This window comes from Schistocerca gregaria, chromosome 2 (assembly GCF_023897955.1).
Source record: "Schistocerca gregaria isolate iqSchGreg1 chromosome 2, iqSchGreg1.2, whole genome shotgun sequence".
NCBI classification, from domain to species: domain Eukaryota; kingdom Metazoa; phylum Arthropoda; class Insecta; order Orthoptera; family Acrididae; genus Schistocerca; species Schistocerca gregaria.
The window spans coordinates 301,893,128-301,906,094 of NC_064921.1; the positions used below are offsets into that span (position 1 = coordinate 301,893,128).

Consider the following 12,967-nt stretch of genomic DNA (forward strand, 5'->3'; position numbering starts at 1 on the left):
GAATGGTTACAGCCGGCCGGAGTGGCCGAGCTATTCTAGGCGCTTCAGTCTGGAACCGCGCGACCACTATGGTCGCAGGTTGGAATCCTGCCTCGGGCATGGATGTTTGTGATGTCCTTAGGTTAGTTAGGTTTAAGTAGTTCTAAGTTCTAGGGGACTGATGACCTCAAATGTTAAGTCCCATAGTGCTCTGAGACATTTGAACGGAACGTGTACAGAGGAGGGCAGTACAGATGGTTACAGTTTTGTGCGACCACTGGGAGAGTGTCACAGAAGTTCATAAGAAACTGAACTGGTAGACCCTTTAAGATAGACGTAAACTATTCCGCGAAAGCCTACTTACAAATTTTCTAGAACCAGCTTTCAATAATAGCTATAAGAATACACGACAACCTCCTACGTATTGCACCCGTCGAAATTTTGGGAACAAAATTAATTACAGGATGCATTTTTTTCTTTATTGTTATTTCATGCCCCTGCCCCACACGACGCTCTTCAGCCCAGTGGCATACAAATAATAAAAGAGCAAACTTATAGATAAAAAGGGAGGAAAAGTGGGATAAAAAAAACACGTTAAATGGAGATAATGGAAGTTAAAATATACACTAACACGGGGACGTTCATTGGGGGACAGTTAAAAAAGTCGACATACAGTTAAAATAACATAGTCGGCGATTTGTGGGGCACTTAAAATACACTGAAGTCACACACACAAGGTAAAAGTCAGGATGCACGGAGGCATTTGAACAGTTGTTCTCCCCGGGGTCCTTACACGAAAGAGTCGTAAAATCCGATACATGCACTTCACAGTGGCTGGCAGAGTACAGATGTAGATGCAGATGTGTTTAACAAAAATTAACGTACAAAATATCAAACTGAAACTTACTGTGGTTTGTTTTCTCTTCGGGTAGAAGGAAAACGAGTTTTTCTCGCTTCAGCAGCTATTAGTAGGCACAAAATTTCACAAGGGAGTACTATTAAACTATCTAGTGGCATAATGATAAGTTATTGGCACTTGTCTACAAGATTTTCCAATAGTGTTGCCTTCGTAGTATATCTGTTTTTAAAATGCTCTTCATTAAAATGTTATTTTACATCTTTCAATGAATGTTTCAGACTGAAGTAGAGTTCTAAAAATATCAATATATAAGCAAAGAAGTGAAAAACAAGAAAATATTGCAATTCAGCTAACGGGGAAACATCACAAACTCGACTACATATTTTAAAGAGAAAAAGCATACTTGCAATCGATTCCGCACGAAAGTCTGGACCATAATTTTGATAATATGCAGTAATGACTTTCTAAATGTACAGCATTTAAACTTAAGCGGTTACCTTTTTTTGTTAATGCAGCAACCTGAAAGTACTCTAAAGCATAATGACTAAGTGGATTGTGAAACGCTGCTTCGACACTGATAACATCCTATCTTCATTGTGTCTAAGTGCGCTGTTTCTAACCTGTAGCTGGCTCCAGAGATCTGTTTGCTTTGAACATTTTTATGTTGCGGTTCACAAATGCAGCGTAAAAGAATGAAATTACGTTTCATCAAAGAAGTAACTTAGCGCTATTGAATTATTAACATCGTCGTTGTGAGCTACTTTCTTTCGATTTTAAAGCTGGCACTGTTAAACTGAAGTTCATTCGCAGGAGATGCGCTATTTTTCAGTATGATTGGAATAATTAAATCATAAGTGCAAATTATTAGCTTCATTTCATAGCTGTTACTTAGGTTTATTAATTTTGATTTTGAAGCGTATGTAGAGCTGCAGAATATCAATACGAGAATATCGTTAAAATAATATTGAAGGTATATGTGCGCAAGGTTGAAAATTTAAGTACTCACTGTTTCTGGTGTAGAATAACATGTTTTCGAAAGATTTCAAAGCTCGTTTGGCAGATATGCCCACCTTCCACCTCCTGACTTTCCACATCCCCGAAGAGGTCCCAGGTTGTCACTCCGCTGTACAGTACTTCAGGCTCGGAGATTAAGTGGCTGTAGTAGGGCAGAGCAAGTGACAAACAACCAGTTCCCGCGAAGATGGCTGTAACTGCATAATACCAAAGTTATTGTGGTATCGTAGATCAGTACCACCCCCACCAGTGCCTCACAGTTCGCAATTAAGATGATGAAGTCCCATACTCCGAGGAGCGTAGGGGACGATGCGGAAGACGTGCACCGCCGAACTAGGCAAGGGCCTAATGGAGCTGGTTTACCGTTTCCTTCCTCCGACCGTAATGGGGATGAACACCCAGTCATCTCGAGGCAGTCAAAATCCCTGACCCCGCTGGGAATCGAACCCAGGACCCTGTACGCGGGAAGCGAGAACACTACCACAAGACCACGACCTGCGAATAGTTCGCAATAGAAACGCACATTTCTAACAGGCACCGATAGTGATCGCCTGGGTATCTGGCGGATCCAGTGCTGCGCAGCCACTGCACCACACCTTTTGCAGCTTCGACTACAAGTGCCCTCTGTCGCCGTGATATAGGATGGCTGGCGAGTGCTGCACACCAGTCTCACTCGCAGTCTTCGGCAACCTTAAGTCTTAGTCAGTCTTCGACAATTAGTAGCTCGAACAGTTTAGAAAGTAGTTCAAACCAGTCACGAACAGCTGATGCCTGGTGCCATGACGCCTTGTCATCCGCAAAAGTTCCATCGTTGTTTGGGAAAATGAAGTCCATGAATGGCTGTAAATGATCTCCAAGTAGCTGAACGTAAACTTTTCTAGTCAACGGTCGGTCTAATTGGACTAGAAGATCCAGTCCAGTCCACATAAACACAGGACACACCATTATGGGGCCAAACCAGCTTGCACAGTGCCTTGTTCACAACTTGGGTCCATGGCTTCGTGGGGTCTGCGCCACACTCGAACCCTGCCATCAGCTCTTATCAACTGAAATCTGACGAGGCCACGGTTTTCCAGTCGTCTAGGGTCCAACCAATATGGTCACGAGCTCAGGAGAGGTGTTACAGGCGATGTCGTGCTGTCATCAAAGCCAATATCCGTGGCCATCTGCTGCCACAGCGTGTTAACACCAAATTTCGCCGCATTGTCCTAACGGATACATTCGTCGTACGTTCCACACTGACTTCTGCGATTATTTCACGCTGTGTTGCTGAGCACTGACAACTCTACGCACATACCACTGCACTTGCTCTTTAAGTGAAGGCATTCAGCCACTGCGTTGTTCATGATAAGTTGTAACTCCTGAAATCTGGTATTTTCGGCACACTCTTGACACTGTAGATCTCAAGATACTGAATCCCCCAACGCTTTCCCAAATGGGATGTCTAGCTCCAACCACTATTCCGCGTCTAAAGTCTGCTAATTTCTGTCGTGAGGCCTTAGTCATGTAGGAAAACTTTTTGTATGAATCAGCCGGCCCGTGTGGCGCTTCAGTCTGGGACCGCATGGCCGCTACGGTCGCAGGTTCGAATCCTGCCTCGGGCATGGACGTGTGTGATGTTCGTAGGTTAGTTAGGTTTAAGTAGTTCTAAGTCCTAGGGGACTGATGACCTCAGATGTTAAGTCCCATACTGCTCAGAGCCATTTGAACCATTTGTAAATGATTAGATTTACAATTTGCTGTGACAGCTACAACGGTCTCCTAGGTGCATTAGCGCAGTTCGTGTTCCCAGGCATGGTGTGGCATACAAGGGGCATGAAGAACGTCAGACTTTGAATGATCACTGAATAGACGGAGATGCTGCGTACAAATATAAGACAGCGTTATCAGGACCTTCAAGAGTTAAAGAGGTCCCTCGATGTGGGTCTTCATTTGGGCGCCTGGTCGAATGGTGCACTGTCTGGCCCGATGTTAACAGAGGGAGCCTCAAACTGCACTACGCTCTTTAGTTTGTTTTTGTAATAACTGGATCTTATTAATTTCCATTCTATTGTAAAGTGACTTCGCAACGCTTGGAGGAAGCCATAAATTAAATAAAACTCCCGTTTACTTTATTTTCGTGTTTGCAGCACCCTGTAGTGCACTTATCCTTACCATTGTGTTGTTGCTGTTGTGGTCTTCAGTCCTGAGACTGGTTTGATGCAGCTCTCCATGCTACTCTATCCTGTGCAAGCTTCTTCATCTCTCAGTACCTACTGAAGCCTACATCCTTCTGAATCTGCTTAGTGTATTCATCTCTTGGTCTCCCTCTACAATTTTTACCCTCCACGCTGCCCTCCAGTACTAAATTGGTGATCCCTTGATGCCTCAGAACATGTCCTACCAACCGATCCCTTCTTCTAGTCAAGTTGTGCCACAAACTCCTCTTCTCCCCAATTCTATTCAATACCTCCTCATTAGTTATGTGATCTACCCATCTAATCTTCAGCACTCTTCTGTAGCACCACATTTCGAAAGCTTCTACTCTCTTCTGTGTAAACTATTTATCGTCCATTTTTCTCTTCCACATATATGGTTACACTCCATTACCGTTGTGTATGAAGTGATAAACAATAGTTATGGCCCAAATTATCGCCCGGAATCGATTGTTGTGGCTAATATCTTGCAAGAGCTCTTTTTTTACTTGAAGCTGAGGTCGAGTTGGTGACGTTTCCTTGTAAGTGGGGTACTTCTCTGGACTGGATTTTACTAGCCAGTCCAAAAACGTTCATTTCCAGTAGATCACTCTGCACGTAAAAAGATAAACGCTCTTACTGAACTGTATTTTGAGGACAGTCGTGATCCCAAGGACTCCTCCCACCCTTCCTTCCCTCCGAATTGGACCCTCACATGTAACGAGTGCAGCGTTGCTTTTTAGCTGTAGTCACTTACCTGGATTCTCCTGCAGCGTGTGAACGCTTCCCTGTTGCTATAGCGTAGCAACTAACCTCTGAGGCAGGTACGCAGGTCCGCAGCTGTGCAGAGAAGGCGGTGCGAGGCGGGCAGCGTAGCAGGCGGGCTGCGGTCGCATTGGAGGACGCAGCGTCGGCCACACAGAGGACGAAGCCTCTGCAGTCCGCGGGCACCGGCCACAGCCCGAGGCCACCGGAGCACAGGGCCCCACTGCGCAAACAAGAGTGGCGTCCAGAATGAGATTTTCACTCTGCAGCGGAGTGTGCGCTGATATGAAACTTCCTGGCAGATTAAAACTGTGTGCCGGACCGAGACTCGAACTCGAGACCTCTGCCTTTCGCGGCCAAGTGATCTACCAACTGAGCTACCCAAGCACGACTCACGCCCCATCCTCACAGCTTTACTTCCGCCAGTACCTCGTCTCCTACCTTCCAAATTTTACAGAAGCTTTCCTGCGAACCCTGCGGAACTAGCACTCCTGAAAGAAAGGATACTGCGGAGACATGACTTAGCCACAGCCTGGAGGATGTTTCCAGAATGTAGTTTGGAAGGTAGGAGACGAGATACTGGCAGAAGTAAAGCTGTGAGTACCGGGCGTGAGTCGGGCTTGGGTAGCTCAGTTGGTAGAGCACTTGCCCGCGAAAGGCAAAGGTCCCGATTTCGAGTCTCGGTCCGTCACACAGTTTTAGTCTGCCAGCAAGTTTCAAAAGTAACGTCGTGTACTTGGCGTCGCCTCGTGGCTGGGGAAGGCGTGCGGCGTTTGGACAGGAAAGCTGGGGGCGTAGGCGTCCATTGGGAGGGAAAGAGGGAGAGGTGAGGAGGCATTGGTATGTGGAGGATGTAGTGTTTCAACGTCTGGAGCTGCACCACTACGGGTCTTGCTCCCATCACGATGTATGCTAAAGTAAATTTGTTTCATGTTCAGCGCGGAGCCTTGGCATCAGCGAATGGGTCTGGAGCGATTTGAGGTGCTGGAACAAGCTACCGCCGACGCGTGTAAACATGCCGCTTAATCTTATTAAAAATGCAAAACTAAAAGAAACAGGTACATGATTATGCAACGATGTATCAGTTCGCTTTCTGTCACGTTTACTTGTACACCTTCGATAAATAACGTAACACTTTTGTAAGCGGCAGTAGACCGTATACAGGGTGGTCCATTGATCGTGACCGGGCCAAGTATCTCACGAAATAAGAGTCAAACGAAAGAGCTACAAAGAACGAAACTTGTCTAGCTTGAAGGGGAAAACCACATGGCACTATGATTGGTCCGTTAGATGGCGCTGCCATAGGTCAAACGGATATCAACTGCGTTTTTTTAAAATAGGAACCCCCACTTTTTATTACATATTCATGTAGTACGTAAAGAAATATGAATGTTTTAGTTCGACCACTCTTTTCGCTTTGTGATAGGTAGCGCTGTAATAGTCACAAACATATGGCTCACAATTTTAGACGAACAGTTGGTAACAGGTAGGTTTTTTAAACTAAAATACAGAACGTAGGTACGTTTGAACGTTTTATTTCGGTTGTTCCAATGTGATACATGTACCTTTGTGAACTTATCGCTTCTCAGAGCGCATACTGTTAGAGCTTGATTACCTGTAAATACCACATTAATTCAATAAGTGCTCAAAATGATGTCCGTCAACCTCTATGCATTTGGCAATACGTGTAACGACATTCCTCTCAACAGCGAGTAGTTCGCCTTCCGTAATGTTCGCGCATGCATTGACAATGAGCTGACGCATGATGTCAGGCGTTGTCGGTGGATCACGATAGCAAATATCCAACAATTTTCCCCACAGAAAGAAATCCGGGGACGTCAGATCCGGTGAAGGAGCGACCAATTCATCTGTCATTAAATATGCTATTCAGTACCGCTTCAACCGCACGCGAGCTATGTGCCGGACAACCATCATGTTGGAAGTACATCGCCATTCTGTCATGCAGTGAAACCTCTTGTAGTAACATCGGTAAAACATTATGCAGTAAATCAGCATACATTGCACCATCTAGATTGCCATCGATAAAGTGGGGGCAATTATCCTTCCTCCCATAATGCCGTACCATACACTGACCCATCAAGGTCGCTGATGATCCATTTGTCGCAGCCATCGTGGATTTTCCTTTGCCCAATAGTGCATATTATGCCGGTTTACGTTACCGCTGTTGATGAATGACGCTTCGTCGCTAGATAGAAGGCGTGCAAAAAATCTGTCATCGTCCCGTAATTTCTCTTGTGCCCAGTTACAGAACTGTACACGACATTCAAAGTCGTCGCCATGCAATTCCTTGTGCATAGAAATATGGTACGGGTGCAATCAATGTTGATGTAGCATTCTCAACACCGACGTTTTTGAGACTCCCGATTCTCGCGCAATTGTTTGCTACTGATGTCCGGATTAGCGGCGACCGCAGCTAAAACTCTTGCTTGGGCATCATCATTTGTTGCTGGTCGTGGTTGACGTTTCACATGTGGCGGAACACTTCCTGTTTCCTTAAATAACGTAACTATCCGGCGAACGGTCCGGACACTTGGATGATGTCGTCCAGGATACAGAGCAGCATACATAGCACAGGCCCGTTGGGCATTTTGATCTCAATAGCCATACATCAACACGATATCGACCTTTTCCGCAATTGATAAATGGTCCATTTTAACACGGGTAAAGTATTACGAAGCAAATACCGTCCGCACTGGCGGAATGTTACGTGATACCACGTACTTATACGGTTCAAATGGTTCAAATGGCTCTGAGCACTATGGGACTTAACATCTGAGGTCATCAGTCCCCTAGAGCTTAGAACTACTTAAACCTAACTAACCTAAGGACATCACACACATCCTTGCCCGAGGCAGGATTCGAACTTGCGACCGTAGCAGTCGTGCGGTTCCGGACTGAGTGCCTAGAACCGCTAGACCACCGCGGCCGGCGTTCTTATACGTTTGTGACTACAGCGCCATCTATCACAAAGCGAAAAAAATGGTCCAACTAAAACATTCATATTTCTTTACGTACTACACGAATATGTAATAAAAAATGGGGGTCCCTATTTTAAAAAACGCAGTTGATATCAGTTTGATCTATGGCAGCGAGATCTATGGGGCCAACCATAGCGCCACCTGGTTTCCGCCTTCAAGCTAGACGAGTTTCGTTATTTTCAGTTTTTTCGTTTGACGCTTATTTGTGAGATATTTGGCCCGGCCACTATCAATGGACCGCCCTGTACACAGTAAAGAGCCAAAGAAACTGGTACACCTGCCTAATATCACGTAGGGTCCCCGGGAGCACGCAAAAGTGCCGCTACACGACGGGACATGGACTCGTCTAATGTCTGAAGTAGTGCTGCAGGGGACTGACACCTTGAGTCTTGCAGGGCTGACCATAAATCCCTAAGAGTAAGAGGGGGTGAAGAACAGCACGTTGCAAGGCATCCCAGATATGCTCAATAATGTTCACGTCTGGGGAGTCTGATGGCCAACGGAAGAGTTTAATCTCAGAACAGTGTTCCTGAAGCCACTCTGTAGCAATTATGTACGTGTGGGGTGTCGCATAGTCCTGCTGGAATTGCCCAAGTCCGTCGGAATGCACAAAGGACATGAATGGATGCAACTGATCAGACAGGATGCTTACGTGCGTGTCACCTGTCAGAGTCGTATCAGGGATCTAATATCACTCCAACTGCACGCGCCCCACACCATTACAGAGCCTCCACCAGCTTGAACAATCCCCTGCTGACATGCGGAGTCCATGGATTCACGAGGTTGTCTCCATACCCGTACACGCCCATCTGCTCGATACAGTTGGAAAAGAGACTCGTCCAACCAGGCAACATGTTTCCAGTCATCAACAGCCCAATGTCGGTGTTGATGGGCACAGGCGAGGCGTAAAGCTTTGTATCGTGCAGTCATCAAGTGTACACGAGTGCGCCTTCGGCTCTGAAAGCCGGTATCGATGATGATTCGTTGAATGATTCACACGCTGACACTTGTTGATGACCCAGAATTGAAATCAGCAGGAATTTGCGGAAGAGTTGCACTTTTGTCACGTTCAAAGGTTCTCTTCAATCGTTGTTGGCCCCGTTCTTGCAGGATCTTTTTCCGGGCGCAGCGATGTCGTATATTTCATGTTTTACCGGATTCCTGATATTCACGGTACCCTCGTGAAATGGTCGTACGGGAAAATACCCGCTTCGTCGCTGTTTCGGACATGCTGTGTCTCATCGCTCGTGCGCATACTATAACACCACATTCAAACGCACTTAAATCTTGATAACCTGCCACTGTAGCAGCGTAATTGATCTGACAAGAGCGCCAGGCACTTGTTGACTTATACAGGGGTTGGCGACCTCAGCACTGTATTCTGCGTTACATATCTCTGTATTTGAATATGCATGCCTATACCAGTTTCTTTGGCGCTTCAGTGTATCATGATCTGTTTCATGTTCAACGCGGAGTCTTGGGATCAGCGAATGGACCTTCTGGAGCGGTTTGCCGGCTTTTAGGTGCTGGCCGAAGCTATTGCCGACATGCAAGGTAACCATCCCTACTCGTAAGAAGATGAATGTCGCTGAGTAAAAATGCCGCTCATTGCTATTAAAACTGCATAAATGAAAGAAACAGATAAGTGGTCATGCAACGATGTTTCAGATCACTTTTAGTCACATTTACTTGTAACCTTTGTTAAATAACGTGACACTTTTGTAACTGGCAGTAGACTGTTTATTAATTTGCAATGAATTGCCGGCCGCGGTGGTCTCGCGGTTCTAGGCGCGCAGTCCGGAACCGCGCGACTGCTACGGTCGCAGGTTCGAATCCTGCCTCGGACATGGATATGTGTGATGTCCTTAGGTTAGTTAGGTTTAAGTAGTTCTAAGTTCTAGGGGACTAATGACCACAGCAGTTGAGTCCCATAGTGCTCAGAGCACCAGGAGTACGTAAATGACCGTGTGGGTGTGGAGAGTCTTACGTCGGACAGACTGTGCATCCTACTGAACAGCGCTGTGTAGAACACGAGAGATGCTTTCGACTTGAGTTATCTGAGAAATCAATGGTAGCAGTGCATGCTGTAGAAAACGGACACAATATTGCATTCAAAGATACCTGAGTTATTATACGGACTAACAGTTTCTGGGATATGTTAATAAAAGAAACGATCGAGATAAAAATTTGTGACAACACCCTGAGTACAGGTAGCGGCTACAGATAACTAAGCATGGCTTGGGGCACGTCCATCGGAAGGACTAAGCGCGTGAGGAGAGTGCGCGACGAAAACATGGTTCAAAAGGTTCAAATGGCTCTGAGCACTATGGGAGTTAACATCTGAGATCATCAGTCCCCTAGAACTTAGAACTACTTAAGCCTAACTAACCTAAGGACATCACACACACATCCATGTCCGAAGCAGGATTCGAACCTGCGACCGTGGCAGTCGCGCGGTTCCGGACTGAAGCCCCTAGAACTGCTCGGCCACAACGACCGGCCAAAAACATGGCTTTATATGCCGTGCAGCACCAGTGATGTCACAGAAGGCTGCACGGCTGTATAAGGTCGGTAGCAGCAAACAGAAAACAATCATCACTTAACAGTGGCCGGGGAGTACTCGGCCGGAAGCTCGTGAATTTAAGAAACTTGACGCGGCTGGAAGCTCGCGAGAATTTTATCAGAACATATCGCCGCGAAACCATCCACTCGTAAAGAGTGTATTATACAGGGTGTTACAAAAAGGTACGGCCTAACTTTCAGGAAACCTTCCTCACACCAAAGAAAGAAAATATGTTACATGGACAAGTGTCCGGAAACGCTTGCTTTCCATGTTAGCGCTCATTTTATTACTTCTCTTCAAATCACATTAATCATGGAATGGAAACACACAGCAACAGAACGTAGCAGTGTGACTTCAAACACTTTGTTACAGGAAATGTTCAAAATGTCCTCCGTTAGCGAGGATACATGCAACCACCCTCCGTCGCATGGAATCCCTGATGCGCTGATGCTGCCCTGAAGACTGGCGTATTGTATCACATGTTCTAGTAGCACAGGTAGAGTATCCCGTATGAAATCATGATAACGTGCTCCATTGAGCGTAGGTGGAAACTGACGAAACTAAAACGAGATCTAACATGGAAATTAAGCGTTTCCGGACACTTGTCCACATAACATCTTTTCTTTATTTCTGTGTGAGGAATGTTTCCTGAAAGTTTGGCCGTACCTTTTTGTAACACCCTGTATACACGTAAAAGGCAATGTACTGACTCATCATCACCCAGCTCAAACCGCTAAGGATAGCAACTTGGAATTTGGAGAGGGTGTTCATCTTATGCTGTAGCTGCCGTTTAAGAATTTATTTCTCGAAATTTCACCCCTAAGGGTTGAAATAGCGGTTAAAAGTTTTTTTTTAATATGTCGCTTTTAATGCAATGCCCAATACTGAGCATCTACAGGGTGTTACAAAAAGGTACGGCCAAACTTTCAGGAAACATTCCTCACACACAAGGAAAGAAAATATGTGGACATGTGCCCGGAAACGCTTACTTTCCATGTTAGAGCTCATTTTATTATTTTTCTTCAAATTACATTAATCATGGAATGGAAACACACAGCAACAGAACGTACCAGCGGTGACTTCAAACACTTTGTTACAGGAAATGTTCAAAATGTCCTCCGTTAGCGAGGACACATGCATCCACCCTCCGTCGCCTGGAATCCCTGATGCGCTGATGCAGCCCTGGAGACTGGCGTTTTGTATCACAGCCGTCCACAATACGAGCACGAAGAGTCTCTACATTTGGTACCGGGGTTACGTAGACAAGAGCTTTCAAATGCCCCCATAAATGAAAGTCAACAGGGTTGAGACCAGGGGAGCGTGGAGGCCATGGAATTGGTCCGCCTCTACCAATCCATCGGTCTCCGAATCTGATGTTTAGAAGCGTACGAACACTTCGACTGAAATGTGCAGGAGCTCCATCGTGCATGAATTACATGTTGTGTCGTACTTGTAAAGGCACATGTTCTAGCAACACTGGTAGAGTGTCCCGTATGAAATCATGATAACGTGCTCCACTGAGCGTAGGTGGAAGAACATGGGACTCAATCAAGACATCACCAACAATGCCTGCCCAAACGTTCACAGAAAATCTGTGTTGATGACGTGATGGCACAATTTCGTGCGGATTCTCGTCAGCCCACACGTGTTGATTGTGAAAATTAACAATTTGATCACGTTGGAATGAAGCCTCATCCGCAAAGAGAACATTTGCACTGAAATGAGGATTGACACATTGTTGGATGAACCATTCGCAGAAGTGTACCCGTGGAGGCCAATCGGCTGCAGATAGTGCCAGCACACGCTGTGCATGGTACGGAAACAACTGGTTCTCCCGTAGCACTCTACATACAGTGACGCAGTGATGTGGTCAACGTTACCTTGTACAGCAGCAACTTCTCTGACGCTGACATTAGGGTTATCGTCAACTGCACGAAAAATTGCCTCGTCCATTGCAGGTGTCCTCGTCGTTCTAGGTCTTCCCCAGTCGCGAGTCATAGGCTGGAATGTTCCGTGCTCCCTAAAACGCCGATCAATTGCTTCGAACGTCTTCCTGTCCGGACACCTTCGTACTGGAAATCTGTCTCGATACAAACGTACCGCGCCACGGCTATTGCCCCGTACTAATCCATACATCAAATGGGCATCTGCCAACTCCGCATTTGTAAACATTGCACTGACTGCAAAACCACGTTCGTGATGAACACTAATCTGCTGATGCTACGTACTGATGTGCTTGATGCTAGTACTGTAGAGCAACGAGTCGCATGTCAACACAAGCACCGAAGTCAACATTACCTTCCTTCAATTGGGCCACCTGGCGGTGAATCGAGGAAGTACAGTACATACTGACGAAACTAAAATGAGCTCTAACATGGAAATTAAGCGTTTCTGGACACATGTCCACATAACATCTTTTCTTTATTTGTGTGTGAGGAATGTTTTTTTGTAACACCCTGTAATTGCTTCTATTTCCACACAATATTCTATTTAGGACTGCGATTAGTTGATTTCAGTTCTCCTTTCTAAAAAAAATTAATATCTTTCCGTCAAAAACTATGATTAAAAAATAAAATATATTCAAATTCCATTAATTATACTCTCAGAGTGACTT

General features: G+C 45.6%; 1 protein-coding gene across 4 annotated transcripts in view; it reads right to left on the minus strand.

The window, feature by feature from the left end:
• The window catches only part of LOC126336923 (uncharacterized), a 191,808-nt gene that overhangs the window by 142,838 nt on the left and 36,003 nt on the right, over positions 1 to 12,967 (minus strand). For all 4 annotated transcript variants that reach the window (XM_050001076.1, XM_050001077.1, XM_050001078.1 and 1 more), the window contains exon 3: positions 4,840 to 5,014. In XM_050001076.1, the coding sequence (XP_049857033.1) occupies positions 4,840 to 5,014 (175 nt within the window). The remainder of the gene's footprint in view (positions 1 to 4,839; positions 5,015 to 12,967) is intronic.